This window comes from Haliotis rufescens, unplaced genomic scaffold, assembly GCF_023055435.1.
Source record: "Haliotis rufescens isolate VD_foot unplaced genomic scaffold, xgHalRufe1.0.p SCAF_4, whole genome shotgun sequence".
Lineage (NCBI taxonomy): Eukaryota > Metazoa > Mollusca > Gastropoda > Lepetellida > Haliotidae > Haliotis > Haliotis rufescens.
The window spans coordinates 51,925,580-51,947,357 of record NW_025964112.1 but is presented as its reverse complement, the minus strand read 5'-3'; the positions used below and the strand labels follow the sequence as shown (position 1 = coordinate 51,947,357).

General features: G+C 40.1%; 1 protein-coding gene across 5 annotated transcripts in view; it reads left to right on the top strand.

Moving 5' to 3' along the window:
- Positions 1-3,043: 3,043 nt before the first annotated feature.
- Positions 3,044-21,778, top strand: part of LOC124152445 — a 73,802-nt gene continuing 55,067 nt past the window's right edge. For all 5 annotated transcript variants that reach the window (XM_048382243.1, XM_048382239.1, XM_048382241.1 and 2 more), the window contains exon 1: positions 3,044-3,188. In XM_048382243.1, coding sequence (XP_048238200.1) covers positions 3,120-3,188 — 69 coding nt within the window. In that variant the 5' untranslated portion in view covers positions 3,044-3,119. The remainder of the gene's footprint in view (positions 3,189-21,778) is intronic.

Here is a 21,778-nt window from a genome sequence, read left to right as displayed (position 1 = left end):
CACACTGGCCTTCGTCACTTCTATTGATTTGACAATGACGGTCATCCTTTTACTGACCCTAAGGCATCAAGGCAAATAGTGATTACACCGGAAATGACTCGTCTCCACTTGGAGACACATCCAAGCCAATACGCTCGAACTCATTATATTGGATAAACCAACTCGTGTCTTAGCTATAATTACCTGATCTTTCTCTTTTGGCAGCCACGTTGTTGACAAGACCCAGGGGAATTATTCCATTCAAGCAGGCCTCTAGTTTGAAAACAAAATATTTCTTCCCAATAGAAAGGTTCCCGGCTTCTTATTGTTCTCGGCGTAACGGGCTGCCTGGTTCCCGATAAACGTGGGAAGGAAGGGCAGAATGTGCCTGTGTCGGAGCGAGGAACGACGGACGACACCAGAAATGGGCTTCACTCATTGTACCCATGTGGGGAAAAACTCTGTCATTCGGTGTGACGAGTGAACTCTTTAAACACTAGGCTACTCTACTGACCCGTGGGAGAATCAACAACCTGTTGACAGTCTTTGGAATGCAATAGGTGTCAGATTCTGGTTTCTTTGTTTGTTTGTTGTTTAACAACGCGCTCATCAATATTCCAGCTATATGACGGTGTCTGAAAATGATCGAGTCTGGATCAGACAATCCAGTGATTGATATCATGAACACCGATCTACGCACTGGGATACAATGGCATGCATCAACCAAGTCAGCGAGTCTGACCACCCTATCCCGTTAGTCGCCTCTTCCGCCAAGCATGGCCGCCTGTTACGGCAAGCATGGGTTCGTCGGATCTTCACGGGTCTCAGATTCTGGTGGTAAAGATACTTTGTTGATTAAAGTGAGTGAATGCTTTTTGCAGTATTCCAGCTTGGGACATCTGAAATGGGCTTTACTCATTGTTCCCATAAGGAGAACGAACGTGCCAGCGTGACGAGTGAGCCTGAATGTTATTTGTTTGTTTGCCTGTTGTTTAACGCCGCACTCAGCAATAGTCCAGCTATATGACGTCGGTCTGTAAATAATCGAGTGTGGCCCAGGCAATCCAGGCACTGACATCATGAGCATCGATCTATGAAATTGGGATACGATGACATGCGTCAACCAGGTCAGCGAGCCTGACCACCCGATCCCGTTGGTCGCGTCTTACGACAAGCATGGGTTGCTGAAGACTGGACTGATTGTAAGCCTGATACACCTGGATGTACAGGAAGAACCCTACTCCTTTGGGATTCTTGGTCAGAAATGTGGATTGGGTGGCTAGGCTCTGTGGCATGGTGGATTTCGTGTCATCGTATCCCTACGGCTTGGGTCGTTGACCATGCTACACATCGGCGGCCTTGTCCTGACGTAGGTTCAGGTCCTTCTGTAGGTCCTTGTTTTTGGGTTTTTTTATGTTTTGCTACGCAGTATTCCGTCTATACGACAGCGTTGAAATAATCGAGTCTAACCAGGAAAAAACACAATTAATGATGTTATGAACAACGTCGAACGCCGTCGGAGTACACTATCCAATTCACCCCGTAAGACAAGCATAGATCTTTAGTCGGATTGAAACCATTATAATTCAAAATAAACATAATCAATAAACGGGGAAAGTGATGACGCGTGGAAAAGATTTCTGGATCACAAATAGTTCAAAGAATCTGAGTGAGTGAGTTTGGTTTAACGCCGCTTTTAACAGTATTCCAGTTATATCACGGCGTGTCAGCTTAATGTTGTAGGAAAGCCCGAAGTGATGCATGTCGTTTACCACTTCGGTGAAACCCACGAGCACGGGTATATGTTGCTGACAAACCTAGAAACATAATTGGGGCGAACCGGGAATCGAACCCACAATCATAGGTTTCTGGCGTGCCCAGCGAATCTGCACAATCCAATCCAATCCTCACACTCTCACACAAACACCTTCCCCTCCCAATCATAAATAAATGGTAGGACCCAAAGTGTATGCAGTGAATAAGATTGACGGACTTAGTTGGTTTTAAAGCCACTTTTAACAGTATTCTAGTGATATCCCTGCGTGTCAGCTGAATGTGGGAGCAAATCCCGAAGTGATGCAGGTCTTAGATGTTTACCACAATGAATAATAAAAACACACAGAACACACACCACAGCAGTCTACTACATGCTCTTACACAAAGATCGTTAAGTGTTCAGGAGTACATGCACATCCCGACAATTGTCCTCCAGATATTAATTTCATAAAGATATGTCAAGTACGTGCATGTCATGCGACATGTTTGTACAGTAGTCCAATACATTTATTGTCGCCATTAAATAGTGCGTATGTGAAAACAGAAGGTAAACCAGAACTGAATTGGAAAAATCAAAGTTGCAAACAAATGTAAAGCTGTTTGTTTGTTTTTTTGTTAGGCGTTTAACGTCGTAATCAGCAGTAGTCAAGTCTGTAACGACAGGTCTGTAAATAATCCAGTCTGGACCAGACAAACCAGTGATTATGAGCATCCTTCCACGCTGTACCCACGGAGTAAAATGCTGTCATGAAAGTAACACACATACTGAAGTAATTGACATTTTTTATTTGCAAGTTTTTGCCGCAAAACATCAAGTAATGAAGTATTGATAAAACAGTCAAAGTGTCACATCCTTTGAAGGTGTAAGAGAACATCTATTTCAGAAGATTACATTTTGATGATAAGTTGCTAATGGCCATTCTCTTACATTACCGTTCCCTTTGTAATTGAGTTAAAGAATTAAGACGGTATTAACGACACAAATATATAAATGTATTGAAACGACGCCAGTTTTCGCCGGTGTGTTTAATTGTGTACGCCAGGACTTGCCAATATAAGACATCTAAGTCAATACTCAACACCAAATAACAACCACAGTTGACAATCTCTTTATTCAACACGTGGTAAAATACCCTTTATTAAATCGCCAAGACCCACCCATTCACGGATAGCATTTCTGAAGCTCGGGCGAATTTAATATCGGGTATCGAATGACAGGTCTACCCGCCACCCCTAATCGCATAAATAGACCCGGCTTCCGTTCCTGGCCGATGAAAGGTTTGGGGGTAACAAAAGCATTTATGATTTGAGAGTGAAGAGAAGACTTCCATAGAGGACAGGGCCCGTTGCCCGAAACAGCAAACATGGCGGCCACCGACTCAGAAAGTATACACGATAATATGACAAGACTTCGTATGCGAATGATACAACAGGTGAGAGTAGATTTAGTTCAATTAAAAAAAGATTTGACTTATGAATTTGAAATATAATCTGTGTCCGACGAGATGGCCACCTGAGCGCGCTGTGCTTGTTTGGCTATGTTATGAAGAGTAAACAACAATGATTAAACGGTTGTCAGTAGGGACAGGAATTGAAAAGAAATGTATTTACAGATGTGATAGGTCAGCTATACGAATAACGTTTGTTTTATTATATAACGGACTTTCACAGGATACTATAGTTTGAAATTAACCACTTAATCATCGACACTTATCCTTTGGATTGTCATTTAAGCGATGAATCGGATTTCTGTTTTCTGCCATTTTGTTTCGCTTAGTAAACAGTATGATAGAATCAAATGGTATATGAGCTGAAAAGGAAAGGTACTGTTAGAATGTAATATACATGTTCACTTTCCATGTACATTGCATACAGGTTAATCCGACTTGGGGAGTGCGATATTATTGTGATTCTTACCCTTTGACAGCTGTACTGATGAATTCAGTCGGACAAAGTTGATGATAAACTTAACTTTTAAACATGTGATATTGGAATATTTAATAGAGTGAATAATAATGACGACAAGCTCTAATATATAAACTGCTGATCTATTGTTTTAAGGTGACCAACGATGGTCCTCTACTGCACCGAGTTCCCATACTTGAGGAACATACTTGGTGATGATACTTCATGAATGTATGACCGAACTGGTCGAATTGTGATTCAACAGAGTATATTCATTGTCTACCTATACTATTTATCTAATATGTCAAAGTGTCACACAAAGGTAGTTGTACTACATTCACATTCGGACAGAACGAATATAGTTCTTATTTCCCAGATGTGATTATTTTCAACGTGATTTGTTCGTGAATAGCAAATTGACGTATTCATATTATCAATATACAACGTTTTGTCCATGGTCGCAAGTTCCATTATTTTGACTGAATTTGCAATAGCAGGTTGATCTGACCAATAGACAGTGTTCGAGTTCAACACAGAGTACCAACAGGACAGTATAACATGGCAGACTGACATGGCAATATGGCATAACAATCTGACATGACAGTCTGACATGGCAATCCATCATGGCAATATGGCATAACAATCTAACATGACAGTCTGACATGGCAATTTATCATGGCAGTATGGTATAACAATCTAACATGACAGTCTGACATGGCAATTTATCATGGCAGTATGGTATAACAATCTAACATGACAGTCTGACATGGCAATTTATCATGGCAGTATGGTATAACAATCTAACATGACAGTCTGACATGGTGCTGTCATGACAATACGCCACAACAATCTAACATGACATACTGACATGGCAATCTATCATGGCAGTATGGTATAACAATCTAACATTGCAGTCTGACATGACCGTCTTACACGACAGCCTACCACGACAATCTGACGATCTATCATGACAGTTTGACATGGCAGTCTGACATGACATGCCCGTCCTACACGATACTCTAACGTACTTCGAACAAATTAGCATGACTGCCAGTCTAGCGAACTGTCTAACATGACATTCTAACATGACTGTGGAATGTGTCTCAGCCTCAAATAACATTCAAGCGTGACAATTAGCATGACATCTAATGTCTAACTCGCCAGCCTCGCAAAACCATGACAGCCCAGCATGACAATGAAGCATGAGATCCAGGCAGGTGGCTGGAAACATCATCTTTATATCTGTACATATTATAGACACTCGCAACTGGTAGACATCCCAGTTTTATTAAACCATATAGTTACATCAACATTAACATTGTTAACAGCTGGCTTATCAAATAAACAGCCGTTCAAAAAATAATTGTGAACTAGTATTGTATTATGTGTTACTCTGTTAACGGACCGTCTCCGTGGTCTAGTTGTAGAGCATCCTCCCGGAGAGCGGAAGGTCCGGGGTTCGATCCCTGGCCGCGTCATACCAAAAGACGTTAAAAGATGGTACTTGTTGTTACCCTGTCTGGCGCTCGGCATCTAAAACAAGGACTTGTCGCCTCGGAGTCAGTATACTGTGTCTGAGTGGGGGGTCATGTTAACTCGTGGATAGGTATCTCAGTGGGCTAGTTCTATAAATCGGCATCAGTCCGGACTAGTACAAGCAGCCACACGTGCGTGCTCGTCGTTACATAAGTACAATCATCTTGGATAAGACCCCATTACACCTCTGTTAACAGTTCAAGTTATAGGTCGGCATGCGTACAATGTGTGAAGCACATTTCTGGTGTCCCCCGCCGTGATATCACTGGACTATTGCTAAAAGCGGCGTAAAACCATACTCCCTCACTCACTCAAGTTATGGTCCACCGTAATTAGTTATTGATATGAAATATGTATTCCAGGATCAACATGAAGTTCAGCTGCCTAGCCATCATAGAAAATGTTTTTAAAAACAATCAGTCCCCCAAAATGTTGAAAAAAATAATTGTATTTTTACCAAATCTAATATTTTTACCAAAAATCTTTTCAAAAGAAATGACATGATTGCTGTTCTGAACAAAATGGTTTGGCTCGTCTTGACAGATAATTTTTTTATACCCCCAACCCCACCCAATATTAAATGATCTCTTCCTTAATCTCTTATTGGTCACTTATTGGTGTAAATGTTTAACATGTTACCATGCACATATCAACATACCAAATCTTGCTTCATACACAAGGAGAGCCACCTTTCAAACCAATATAAAATCAGCCCTCATGATTCATATCACAACACTTCTTCACACGCACGACGAACAACGTACTATAAATTGTCACTATTATTTCTGCCTGGTATGAATGTTAGCTCTGTTTGCTCGGCTATTTGGTCGTGTATTGTAAATATACACTGTTTGACTCTCATACCAATCGTAGTGTGTTTGTTTTGGCGGGGAACCGTGTTTTCAGGGGGACCATCACATATGACGACAACATAGGTATCTTTAGTTTAATGAATCATGCACAATGAACCCCCGTTTACCGGAAACCCTCATTTATGGACGATAACCGTTTGGAACGTAGTTATATATACAGAGGAAATTACTTCGTTTATCCAGATTTGTTAATACACACCATTTCACTGGAAACAAAACCACCCGGGTTTCTATATAAACCAGACCCAGTTTCAAAACAAGTGAAAGAAAATCGAATCTTTATGATAGACAATAACTTCCATTCAAATCCCATTGAGACAGCGAGGCATTACATAATATAGTGAAACCTCGGTAGTACGGATACCGTTAGTCCGGAAACCCGCACATCCGACCGATTACTGTTGGCAACGTATATATATCATAAGAAGAGCATTTGTATGTACCCTTGTTTCGTTTATCGGAATAACTGTTAACACGGGCGATTTCACTTGCAATGTTACCGTCCGGATAAACGAGTGTCAATGTACATCGTTTATACAAGAGCCAGTGACGTATAGATCCATGTCTCCTGATAACCTACACATGATCAATGGGAGTTTATGACGTCATATAAACGGCGGTGCCAAAGGGAAGTTCACGCCAGCTGATGATCACGTCAGTGTACGCCATTTAAACTGGAACCAGTGTCACATGTGTAACCATGTTTTCTGCTGCCCTGCGCTGGTCAATGGGGCTGGGCTGGGATCGGGATATGTGGGGGGGGGGGGGGGATGTATTTCAGCAAATAGGAAGTCATGGATTGGTTTATCGTCACATACATCACACGTAGTCCGCGAGATTGGGTCATCGGTTACAACCCGTGTGCATCGTCACACGGAATTTGAGACAATATCTGAACATGAAATCATTAATACAAATATATCCAAATATCATATGGTAAGATGTATGATGTTTATTCGTGTTAGTTATTGATAGGTATTCTAGTTTATGTAGACGATATTATGCAAAGCATAGAGAAAATACGGAAATCATAACACAAAGGAATGAAAATGTAATCTTGAAACAGGGAATGAAATAACCACACAAAGGAATAATCAAGCACAAAAGAATCACATCATAACACAAAGGCATGAAATCAAACACAAAGGAATGAAATCAAACACAAAGGAATTAAATCAAACACAAAGGAATTAAATCATAGCACAAAGGAATTAAATCAAACACAAAGGAATTAAATCAAACAAAGGAATAAAAGCATAACACAAAGTATTGAAATCACATGGCAAAGTTATGAAATCATATGGCAAAGGAATGAAATCATAATACAAAGAAATGAAATCATATGGCAAAGTATTGAAATCATATGGCAAAGGAATTAATCTAAATCCAAACGATGAATTCATTTGGTCTGGACTTTGTCAGTACCTGAGTAAAATGCATATGTGTATACAGGTGATTACGTCATGAACTGTTACGAACATTAACATTCTTTGATCGCTAGTATGTCATGTTATTTTTCACAAACACCTGGTATCATCACTATTTGATAGCGATACCTAAATGGTATGTATAGTCGGTAGCGTACAATGGACGTTGCTTTTAGCAAAGATTCCTCGTGATAATTAAAAGTGTTTTGTCGCTTTTATTTATATAATGTTACAGTAATTTGTGTGTAAATGAAAATTGTGAAGATAACTGCATTATTTTTATCATAAATCGTGTTTTAGTTTAAAAAAACATACATATCCAACAATTGTAGTTTGCAATAACAGTTAGCACAGGTACTCACCTTGACGCAAGTCTTCAAGTACTCACGTGTTTGCGTTTAACGGGAATGAAGTTAAAATTCTACAGCATAGGCAGCATGAAGACACACCTTCAGTGTATATGCCGTATACAAACCCGAACAGTTCATTCGCAACCAGCAGCGATTCGGATAACATATCGATTGTTTGAACTTATCCGAAAGACAAACGGAATTAACGAAGTGGTAATTGGAAATAGGAAATATTTGTATGTACCTTTTTCACCCTGATTTTCACCCTCTTTACATTACAAGATGTTATGAGAAAAAACAATATATATAAATATATGAATATATAAAATTTGATGAATATATAAAAGACAGAGGAATATAGATATATACTCATACTCACTCACTCACTCACTCAAAAGGCATTTTCGCATTCAGAAGCGACATATAAAATATTATCCAGAAATAGAATAACATAATGAGTAAAAAGTAAAAATCTTATATATATAGTTTTTCTCATAACATTTTGTAATATTAAGAGGGTGAAAGAGGTACGTACACATATTTCCATAAAAATAATAAACACCAACAGAAGGAGCGGTTATTACCCCCAGTCGCCACTAAATCTCACAATCATCCCTGACAATTCTACACCACTTACCTATATCAACCGTTTTGACAAAGGTAACGAGAGGCTCTCACCATGAATACGTCCCCTTGATATGTGTGCATCTACATAGAAACATGCCTGTGCCAAGACGGCCCATTATTAGGAAGTCGTGTCTCACACTACCATGGCATTCACCCAGGGCAAATCTGTTGGTTGGTAAGCCAGGTCGCGACAACTCATGTTTGGCATGTTGTTTTCTGATTCACTTTTCTTTTGTTGGTGGAATACCTAAGACATGTGTCTTTTTTATGGATTATTTTTATCAAATCTTAGATGAATTTATTGGGTGTTTTTTTTATCAATTCATATATTGTGTTATTTATAACACACGATATTGATGCGCATGTTCAATACCAGGTTTATGATGATAAGGATTAGAATGTACTGAAACGTTAGGTGATACAGGATGATCAGTGAGTGAGCCGGATTCAACTCCGAGTTTAGCATCGTTTCATTTATATCACCGCGTGTCAGTTTTAGCGTGGGAGTAAACTGGTGAAATAAAAGAGACAAAACCATTTCCATAATCATAAGAGCCAATGTACTATTCCGACTAAGAATGTGTTTATGAAATATTATTAAACAGTGACGATACCATCCTGTCCCATCGGTGGCGTCCGTCACAAACACATGCAAAGGCAAGTCAAGTGTTCCCCTTAACAATGGTACGTATCAAAGTAGGGAATTGCAGCGACATCATGATGGGTCAAATTTGGAAATGTCCTCCACATGTCTACCATAAAACAATTTGAAAGCTTTACTAAGGACTTGAATGTTGTAACCCTGATCAAACAAACAACTTCAAGTTGTGAAATATAGACACCAAGGGATGGAGTTGCTGGAATATCATTTGCTCGACACAAATTAAAATTTGATTGGAAAGTTGAAGTCCCCGGGAAACCCATGCGTACGATTATGGTACCGAAAACCAATTATAATTAGGGCGAACCTGATTAGCGGATCCTGGCTCGGCTACAGGACGCAACTCTACACAACGAGCACTATTCCATGCAACACTGCACTCATTTAGTGCATTGTCCCCATGCTAGAATACATAAGGTTATGTTAAAATATGTTATCGCCGTTTATGTTTCATTTGGTAGCGAGTATATTGAACATCAAGGGCCTTTTCTTGGTCGTAGCCTTGTGGATAAAGCGTTCGCGCGGAACTCTGAAGGCCTGGGTTCGGTTCCAACACGGGTACAATGTGTGAAGCCCATTTCTGGATTGCCCGCCGTGATGTTGCTGGAATATTGTTAAAAGCGGCGTAAAACCATACCTACTCACTCACTCACTTTTCGCATTTAGAAGCGACATGTTTAAAAGTATCTAAAAATAGAATAACATGATGAGAAATAAGTAAAAATCATATATGAACAAATAGTTACAATACCGTACTGTAGATGGCATAAAGGATTATTATGATTAAAAATAAATTAAATATCTATGATTCTATACACGTAAGCCCCGTTGTAATATGTGTTTATTTGGTAAAACAGTCAATATGTTCTTTGCATTAGAGAGCGGTATCGTATGTACACCCACCAAGGTCTTATGTACATTTGATTAATGTTATCGACGAGACTATTTCATTAGAAGCTTTCAAATGAGAAGGTATAGTTCAAAAGACGTATTTACAGAATACATAATACCTATTCTTCTGTACAAACAGGTTCAGGTTAGGCTTGACAATGTGTAGGCATTGTACGCTTTACAATAACGCACAAGCTATTTGTTCTGTTGTATAATGTTAACACACTCTGTCTGTTGTGACTCGTTAACCATTTACATCTCAGCCTTAAGAGTAAGCTCTAAACGATGATATTTATTAAACATGTATAAAATACAGCGATTGTTTTTTGTCCGTAATCAACGATATTCACAGTCGGACACGATTTGTGGTTGTGACCGCAATATGCTCCATTGGCCTAATTCACTCAGATTGTGTGGTTAGTTAAGGCTATTTTAATTGAGATAGATGTGCTGATGGCCATAACATTTACATTTTATTGATGGCGGAGATTTAGTGGCGACTCGTACCTAATATTGATATTGGGTTAATGCTTATAGTGATGGAGGCTTTTGCTTCCGTAAGAAGATCATGGTGGTAACATTATACGGCGTAATTGATGTGTCCAAGGTGATAGTTCCATATAGTTTTTACCGTTATTGGTTAAATGGTGTCGGAAAGCCTGCACTGGAGGCTTCACTGGGTGCAAGATCATTAATATCACTAGAATGTATGATGCTGATTTATAACTATAAGTTTAGTCAAGGGATTTAGTTCAAGTTATAAGCAATACGTTATTGTCACCCTCACAGGAGATGTGACACCCTTCTCTTAATTCACCCCCTGAAACTTATCCTAATTCAATTTCTTAATTCAACACTTTTACTTCTCATAATTCAACTTTTTGACCTGTCATTATTCTACGCCTTAATTAACCTATTTCCGTCCCTATAACCTCTCTTCAGTCAGCCCCTTTAATTATTTCAATTCAACTTTAACTTCTCTTAGTTTAACCCTGTAACCTCTCTTTATTCAACCTCTTTAACCTTTTATATCTCGTTAACTTCTCCTAAGTCATCTCTATAACGTCTCATTCAACCCATTTAACATCTCCTAATTCAGCCCCTATAATGTATTATTCAACCTGTAACATCTCTTAATTCAACCCCTATAATGTATCAATCAAACCCTTAAACCTTTCTTAATTCAACCCTATAACGTTTCATTCTACCCCTTTAACATCTCTTAATTCAACTACAGCCTCCGTGGTCTAGTGGTAGCGCGTCCGCCCGGAGAGCGGAAGGTCCGGGGTTCGATCCCCAGCCGCGTCACACCAAAAGACGTTAAAAGATGGTACTTGTTGTTACCCTGTCTGGCGCTCGGCATTAAGGGGCTAAAACAAGGACTGGTCGGCTCGGAGTCAGTATACTGTGTCTGAGTGGGGTATTCATGTTAAACTGCGGTATGGTATCTCAGTGAGCTAGCACTATACATCGGCATCAGTCCGGACTAGTACAAGCAGCCACACAAACACATACACGTACATGCACGTCGCTATATAAGTGCAATAATCTTGGACGCGACGTTAAACCCAATTTCACCTCACCTCACCACTTAATTCAACTCTTTAACTTCCTTTCAACCAAACTAATAAGTTTTGTCGAGTTTAATGACAACCTAATGAGGTTTATGGTACAGTGAAGTGCGTGTATTCAAAGGTGCATTCGTATAGGCATGTTGGCTGTACGAATGCACCTTTGAATACATGCACTTCACTGTACCAATTATGGGGAAAAGCTTGTTCTGTATTATCACACTAGGGCGACGACATAGATCAGGAATAGACCCTGTTATAACGGGACAAACAATGCAGAATTGTGGGACGTCTTCTTTGAATGAACATCCGGGCATCCAGTGGGAGACCATGTCCCTAAGTACATCGGAGATATCGGGAATTCAATACAATTCATTCAGTGGATGCATTCATGCAGAATGGTCTATCTCCACATGGATGAAAGCAATAGACGTCATAGTTAATACTACCATTTGTAACTTGCATATTTGTTATTGGGCAGGACAAACGGAATGCCTGAATACTTGATTGTCCTGCCTCGGGCTGCGATTTGATTTTGGCAAGTAAGACATTGTGCTGTTTTACAAGAATTGATTTGAAGGAACAGTATATTTGTCTTAATAACTCGCATCCGCTGCCCATCTCTGGAAGGACTTGCTGTATGGGCACAGTATAAGGATCCCTACAGTTCACCCCCAAGGAGGATTAAACTGGCGTGCTACAACCTAACTGTGTGAGGATCCCCATAGTTCTTCTCAAGAAGGATTAAACTTGCATGCTACATCATAACGGTGAGAGGACCCCACAGTTCTTCTCAAAAAGAATTAAACTCGCATGCTACGTTATAATTGTAGGGGAATCCCCACAGTTCTTCTCAAGAAGGCTTAAACTTGCATGCTACATCACAAAAGTGGAACGATCCCAGGCCTGGCCATCGGGTCTTCATGGGGAAACTATCAGCTTACCCATGGTGCTGACCGTATACTTTCACGACCTTATGACTCAAATGTGGTATTGGTGCCAAAGACGTCGAGTTCTTGAGGACCGACCAGTTGATATTCGGAGGTAGTGGAGGGGGAGGGGGGGTGTTAAGTTCTTTAGTCAGCGCCTATGCACATTTTATCTCTGGAAGCAGAAGTAAAACAGCTGGTTGTTCGGCACAATACTTTATTTTTCAGAACACCCAGCATGACATTTCCTATTTTGGTTACAATGCCAATGCTTGATGGAACCTCCATGAATACGACTACATCTATGCCTTCGTTGTGTAGGCCCTTATGGTTTATCGGTCAAAGAATCCATCCCCGTTCCACTGTGACCAGTCTTTGACAAACTACTAAGTAATACATTATTCTTTAAGTGTTTTGTATTCACAGAGTGCCCGTCGATAGCGTTTCAGGGGTTTGCAACTTGCCAGAACCAAATGGAATTAGCCCGTTAGACAGTATTTAAGTTGCGTTGATGGTATTCACTACCCACACTGTCAGAAGTGTTTCATCGATTAGTAGACACTGGAGGAGAAAGGCGCGTCGACCACTCCTCTCCTCGCCGGGGTGTGATAAAATACCCCCGTGGAAGAATGCAATATCCTTGATGATCTTTCAATGATTGATTGCTTCCGCGTAGACAGTTTCGTGGTATTAAAGGTACACGGTGAAGTGAAGTTATTAGAGAGAGTGAGAGATATGGCATTTAACGTCGCTTTTTAGTTTTTACTCAGCCATGGCTTGTCGACTTATTGTACAAATGAAACTGAACTTGAAACGGCTATGGTGATGGCCAAGGATTATCTGTAACAAACGGATTCTGAAGCTAAGTCCAAATATATGTACATAAGCGTTTGGTGATTTAGTCCATCCTGCATCCTGTGCCTAAGCAATTAGAAAAAATGGTTTGGAATTTATGTATAATGGTACTGGTCATTTCAAAAGTTGGGATGTAAGACAACGTCCTTAGAAGGGTGGTAGAGTTGCTTAGTGGTTGAAGCGTTCGCTCGTAACGCTGAATGCCCGGGTTCGATTCCCCACATGGGTACCATGTGTGAAGCACATTTCTTGGGTACCCTGGCATGATATAAAGTAGGGTAATGTCTACCACTATTTTAATCGCAGAAGTTGTGTTTGTTCTAATCTCCGGCTCGATGTGTCAACAATCAACAGAAGGGATGACACAAGTCATACTGTGGGAACCATGAGGGAAGCGAAGGTTCCCTAAGTCCCCACCGTGCCTTGTATGGTGGGAGCGGTGGGGAAGCCTCCTAAAGTGCATTGTCTCCATGCGAAAAATACATCAGATTATTTCGATGTCAAAATATGTTATAATTGCGTTCCATTTGGTAGTGAATATAAGGCACTTCAAAGGTCATTTCGAGGTAAAACCATACTCACTCACTCGCCTGGCGATCGATAGCCCCATATTGTATGACTGTCTAATAGTCAGATATTTTCCATGTTCTTCAACCAATTCAAGTACACCTGTGACATGTCGATTGTTGTACTGTTCTTCAATGACAGGTTTTCCTGTGACGTAACTGTAAACTTGTTTAAATGTTACCTACGTGACTTTAAATCTTGACTCACTCACTCACCTAAAAGGTTTAGCACACATTACATTACATTACGATGAGCACATTACTCAACAAAAGGAAGGAGAGGTGAACAAGCATAGAAATGTAGTTAACAGCACTGTCTCGGGAATCGTTAAAATCAATCATAAGAATTGGATGACACCAGCTTTCAATTACATCAAGCCAAATGGGAGCTGTAGATTTACCAAGTGCAGCCATGAACGCTAAACTGTACTGGTCTTTACTAGCCTAGAATTAATGTCATTACAGTCCGATAAGATCCAGATATGAAGGCCGCAAAATGAATACGACGGTGAATTATGCACTATTTTACACTATAACGGCTGTGAGAAAAAGATGTTTCACAACCCCACCATGCATACGGTCTATATCTTGAATTATATGAGACCCGTGAAGATCCGGGTTAGAATAGGCCTTCAGCAACCCATGCTTGCCATAAAAGGCGACTATGCTTGTCGTAAGAAGCGACTAACGGGATCGGGTGGTCAGGCTCGCTGACTTGGTTGATACATGTCATTGTATCCCAATTGCGTGGATCGATACTCATGATGTCAATCACTGGATTGTCTGGTCCAGACTCTCGATTATTTACAGACCGCCGTCATATAGCTGGAATATTGCTGAGTGCGGCGTTAAACAACAAACAAACAACTTGAGTTATCTATATGTACAAAAGGCATTTGGCCTATATGTACCGTAAAAGACATTGCACTGTTCTGGACTGAAGACACTTACGTTCGAGGGAGATACCACTTCGTATTCTCTAATAGGTTAACACTTTAGAATATGTTGTAGGTATTTTGGGCAGTGAGACAGTAGCTTACAGTCTGTGGTTGGAATAAATGAAACAAATCATCTTGCACAGTGACTGATACAAGACGTTCGACCTCTATTGTTTGTTAAGCTTTCACTGGGTACTTGTTGTAAGCACACGGTTTGTTTATTATTTGGTGACTATTTGCATGTGCTTACTGTGCTTGTGATGTTTTGTTTACGAGCAGATTGGCTTCTAATAATCTTTTCAAGAAAAGTCATTATCTTCTTCAGTACAGTGTTGGGGATATGAGATTGTAAATTCAAAATGTCAACGACAGAGAATACAAAGTCTCGAATATCTGCTCAAATGGATTCCATTCGTGATACAATTTATATGAATAGATCACTGGACTAAGTGATGTTACCTGTTCTACTGGTAGCAACCGCCGGTCGCGTTATTTTCATTGAAAAGGTAAGTGGTCGTGAGAAAGGAGTTGTGAAAACTCCATGTAGAGGTCATGGTATGGGATAGCATCGCGCATCATGTTGACAAGCGAGGTTTCAGCGTTTCAAAACATGGGAATGTGTCGAAGATGTTTAACATAAGCTTCAGGTCTATCGATGACCTGGTAGCTTTGAATAATGGTCAAATAGACAATTCCCTTCAAACAAACTATCCACAAGACAGTATGACTTCAACTTGCCAATAGTCAACTTTCCCTTTATGTTTAGCAGTATTCCAAAAGCTCAGGCCTTTGGTGTCCTAAATTGCGAATGTTTGAGGTACTCTCGAGTATGATCTTTCTACAAAGATTTCAAAGAGCGTCAAACGACTCTTGTTCAAAGTTGTTTTATCAGGGTTACAACATACAAGGCCTTAGTAAAGTTTTCAAAAGTTTTATAGTAGACATGTGAAGGACTTTTCCAAATTTGACGCATCAGTTACCAGAAATATGTCCCAAATATTCCCAAATTTGACTTGAACCATATGTTCCCGTGTTTGTTGAGGTGAACACTTGACTTGCCTTTACATGTGTTTGTGACGGATGCCACTGGTGGGACGGAATACTCTCATTTCTTCTGACTTTGGAAAGGATTTTTTCGCTTTGAGATCTTTTGAAGTTCAGTTGTATCCCGCGTGCCAGCATATGGTAGGTGGAATGGGTAAAATGACGCAAACGGATTGTACATGACGTACCTCTGCACTGCAAGCTGCGGATCCCCCTGCCTGCGGGTCCCCTCAAACGATGAAGCACTTGGTTAATGCACTTTATATCTTATTGAACGGTGTCACACCTGTGGGTTACGTTTGTTAGTGATATTGGCTGGGTTGCAAAGAGGGTCATCGTATCATCCTCCTATGTGACACTATCACGGTCTGATTCCAGTGCAGACATTCAACAGGAGGGAACATGTTGAATGTCCTTTCTGGTCCCCGGGCGAGGATATGATTCAGGTGCAAATATTCAACAGGAGTGGATATGTTAATGTCATTTCTGTTCGAAGGGCAAAGATATGATGCAGGTCCAAATATTCAATAGGAGTGGATATGTTAATGTCATTTCTGTTCGACGGGCAAATATACGATTCAGGTGTTCATATTCAACAGGAGTGGATATGTTAATGTCATTTCTGTTCGAAGGGCAAAGATATGATGCAGGTCAAAATATTCAATAGGAGTGGATATGTTAATGTCATTTCTGTTCGACGGGCAAATATACGATTCAGGTGTTCATATTCAACAGGAGTGGATATGTTAATGTCATTTCTGTTCGAAGGGCAAAGATATGATGCAGGTCAAAATATTCAATAGGAGTGGATATGTTAATGTCATTTCTGTTCGACGGGCAAATATACGATTCAGGTGTTCATATTCAATAGGAGTGGATATGTTAATGTCATTTCTGTTCGAAGGGCAAAGACATGATGCAGGTCCAAATATTCAATAGGAGTGGATATGTTAATGTCATTTCTGTTCGAAGGGCAAACATATGATTCAGGTGTTCATATTCAATAGGAGTGAATATGTTAATGTCATTTCTGTTCGAAGGGCAAATATATGATTCAGGTGCAAATATTCAACAGGAGTGGATATGTTAATGTCATTTCTGTTCGAAGGGCAAAGATATGATTCAGGTGTTCATATTCAATAGGAGTGGATATGTTAAATGTAATTTCTGGTCGAAGGGCAAAGATATGATTCAGGTGCTTGTATTTAACAGGAGTGGATATGTTAAATGTCATTCCTATTCGAAGGGCAAAGATATGATTCAGGTGTTCATATTCAACAGGAGTGGATATGTTAAATGTCATTTTTGTTCGAAGGGCAAAGATATGATTCAGGTGTTCATTTTCAACAGGAGTGGATATGTCAATGTCATTTCTGGTCGAAGGGCAAAGATATGATTCAGGTGCTTGTATTCAACAGGAGTGGATATGTGGATAAATTAAAATGGAACCCCTTTGAATTTTAAAACTGAATATTTCCAGGCGGACATCCTTTCAAAGCTTCCCGTATCTCGAAATATTCAAATCTTAAACTCCCAAACGGGTTTCTTAAATGGGTAACTAGGTAGGCTCTGACCAACTGACCAACTGACCACTCTATTTGCATTTAAGACGAAATGTTATTTACATCACAAGCAGCCGTGATTACCCTGAACGCACAGAAGCAATGTCTCTCTCAAAGGGCAAATTACTATGACTACACTTTGAATGCAACTCAGTTCCAGACTGTGGATCATTGGCCCCAGATTTTTGTGGTCTCAGTTGTCGTGACAAATAGGTCGAGATAATCAATTAGTACGTGTCCCTCGTCATGGATTGAATTGGGTTTTAAATTATGTATAGCATGTATAAAACAAACTAATCCCATCTGGAGCTACCATTGTTGGGTGTCGGATGCTTTCTTATATACAAACACAATACAGTGAGACCACCTCACTCCCGATCCCGTTATTCCTGAAATCCCACCTTCTGGGGATCTGGTTAAGAACGTCTTCATATGTTCATATATACAGATTGGTTGCTTTCTTATGTACCAATAAAATACAGTGAGACCACCTCACTCCCGATACCGTTATTTCTGAAATTTCACCTTCTGGAGATCTGGTTAAGAACGTCTTCATGTTCAAACTAATAACGTCGGAGCCATGATTCGTAATCCGGAATTCTGTTGCATTTCAGTTCTTTCACGAGAGCAATCAACAAACATCAAGTCTGTCGCTCAAATTGTCCCCTATATTCGGTTTATTTGAGGGGTGTGTGTGTGTGTGGGGGGGGGGGGGGGGGGGGGGACTTCATTCTGGAAGTTTGTCAAATGTTTTATAGTTATCATCAATAAGTCGTTAGGTTAAATCGGTCTTTCCATTTAATATGCACTAATGGTTGAATGATAGAGCGTGTCTACAGGATCACGCGAAAAACCCATATCGATGTGTCAACACAAACTGGTTTCTCAGCATCCCTTTGCATAATTAAATCAGTGTGCCCCGCAGCCATATTTGGTCATTACTGTCGCAATGGCGTTGGGGTTGGTGAAATATGCAAACGAGGTCAAAACGCGTTAAAGGGGAACTGGGTAAGAAAAATTGTCAGTCCCAGCACAATTATTTGAGTCCTGCAAACACCGACCAGCTCGTGGTCTAGTGGTAGAGCGTCTGCCCGGAGTGCCAAGTTCGGGTGTTTCACGTCATACCAAAGGCTCTTAAAGATGGTACTTGTTGGTACCCTGTCTGGCGCCCGGCATTAAAGATATAAAGCAGGCACAGGTTCGGAGTCAGTATAGCACCATAAGACCGGCATAAGTGCGGATTAGTACAAGCATGAATACCCCATACTGACTCCGAGCCGACCAGTCCTTGTTTTAGCCCCTTAATGCCGAACGTCTTTTGGATCCCAACCCCGGACCTTCCGCTCTTGGGGCGGACGCTCTGCCATTAGACCACGGAGGCGGTCCGATCTACAACCCCCTGAGCATAGTCGCCCTGTCATACGTGTAGTTTGCCCTGAAACAATAACGCTGCACTCCGAGAAACCTTGTTTATCGTCCTTGTTTTCAAATGGCTATTGATTGTGTTTAAATCATGCTTGTTTCTATCACACATCACTGCAGCCAATTATCATCCAGCAATCACAAAGCTGTCATGGCAACCATGATAGAATTCACTTGTCTATCCTTACAATTGTTTATTGAAACAATGTTCTGTAGTCACCAATCAATATTGTTATCTTAGTATTGCCACACTATATCTTACTAAATCACTGATAAATACTTTCTTGCCGTAGATAGCTGCCAGGTTGCTGGTGCGGCTTAATGCAATCTTCACCTGCTTATCTCACTAACTGCTCAGATTGACAAATGAACCCGCGACGATCTATTTTCCGTGCAGTCGATAACATCAACAGGGGTTTGGCATTTCTATTACGTCTGCATACAAATTCCGAAAGATTTTTGGACAAATCTATAAATAATATATTAGCAGTGGAAGACAGTCATAAGTTTACAATAAGTCAGTAATCGTTAGAGGGCACGGTTGCCCAGTCATCTAGGGCGCCACAATTCGCTGTGTAGTTTTTACGTCCCTTGGGCACGCCAGAAACCCTGTATTGTATGTTCGAATCCCCGTTCGACCCATATATGTTTCTAGCTTTGTCAGCACCATATCCGTGCTCGCATGTTCGTCGTCTAAGGCGCCGCGATTCGCTGTGTAGAGTTGCGTACCTTGGGCACGCTAGAAACCTATGATTGTGGGTTCGAATCCCGTTTTGCCCCGATTATGTTTCTAGGTTTGTCAGCACCATACCCGTGCTCGTAGGTTTCACTGAAGTGGCAAACGTCTGAGACCTGCATCACTTCGGGCTTTCCTCCCACATTAAGCTGACACGCCGCGATATAACTGGAATACTGTTAAAAGCGGCACACTCATTTACTTGTTTAGAATGGCTGGTGAACTCTTAGCTTCGAATCAACTGCAGCAACAACGTTTCGTCATCATGATGGTTAAATTAATTTAATTGAAATAGAATCCTCTCTCTCTCTCTCTCTCTCTAGATCTCTCTCTCTCTCCATCTCTCTCTCTCTCTCTCTCTCTCTCTCTCCACCTCACCTCACTGAGAGAGGGTTGTGCTATTTTGGACCGCTTCCTTTTAAAAATGTTGGATGCTCCCTTGCAGAATATGCATGTACATAGTCAGCCTATATGGTTTAACATTAGCATTTACCAGGCTAATGTGTGTTCCGTAATGATGTGTGGTATTGTTAGGGTGATATAACTAGTCAAAGACGTCAATGTATGCAATGAGCGTCATAAATAATGCATTTCTCGGTAAACACCAGTTGGTAATAGTGTGTTTAGGTCATATTCTAGTCATCTCCTTAGCGATTTCTTATGTCCTCGTCACTAAAAGTAGATCATGAAACATAAATATTGTCTGAAAAAAAATCCGAGTGGAGCGGGCACGACAATGTTGAATCAATGCCGTGCTTCAACATTGATTTTGTTTTGGAGTTGTGATGATGTTGGAATGTCAACTTTGAATCAAAATCGGATATCAATGTGGAAACAAGGCCGTGCTTCAAATCAGAAATGACTTTGTATTTTGTTTGGATTTGAAAGTTGAAATGTCGACGTTAAATCAATATCAGGTATCAATGATGAATTTTGGTTGGGTGTTAGTTGAAATGGTTCAAAGTGAGCACCATCCTAAAATCATATAGTTTTTGGCACATAGATGATTTGGCACAATTTAGTCTTTTGGCACATCCCTCGTGGTTATCTTGATGTCGGGTGTCAAATGTCAGTTCTTAACACACAGAATTAGGAATCTGTGTCTTCCCACAACATGAAGTTTACAGCATAAAGGCTGCATTATCTCCCCTGATTCATCAGGCATCTGCTCTCCTCGTCCTGTCGACTAATGGAGAGAGAAAGAAAATGTCTTATAAACAATAAAAATAACCTTTGTTGAAATCGCTGAATTTATGTATTATTGAAACGTTGAATTTTAGATTACTTTTCAGTGTTGAAACAATGTCAGTTTTAAACATATTCTCAATATCGATAGGCCAATGTTGAATCAATGTTGAAAACAATGGCAGATTTCATCATGTTGTCAATGTTGAAAGGCCAGTGTTTAATCAATGTTGAAAACAATGTCAGACTTCAACATATTTTCAAATATCGAACAGTCAATGTTGAAAACAATGTCAGACTTTAACATATTTTCAAATGTCGAACAGTCAATGTTGTAAACAATGTCAGATTTCAACATATTTTCAAATATCGAACAGTTAATGTTGAAAACAATTTCAGACTTCAACATATTTTCAAATATCGAACAGTCAATGTTGTTAACAATGTCAGATTTCAACATATTTTCAAATATCGAACAGTCAATGTTGAAAACAATTTCAGACTTCAACATATTTTCAAATATCGAACAGTCAATGTTGAAAACAATGGCAGATTTCAACATACAGTAAACTACGGTTATAACGAACTCAAAGGGACTACTTATTTTAGTTCGTTATAACCGTAGTTCGTTATAAGCATATATACAGCATAACTACAGCAAATAGTCGGGACCAAATAAGTAAGTTCGTTATATTCGTCAGTTCGTTATAAGCGTGTTCGTTATATTCGTAGTTTACTGTATATATTTTCAAATATCGAAGGGTTGATGTTGAAATGTTCAAATATCGAAGGGTTGATACAATGTTTGTCAACGTATCAACCTCAGAGCAACCACATTTCAAAATTGAAACCATGTCCTGTGCCTGCTGGGATCATATTTGGAAAATAACTGCCAAAGCTGGAAGGGTTCCGGAACAAAAACCTAACCCCAACACACGTGGACCAT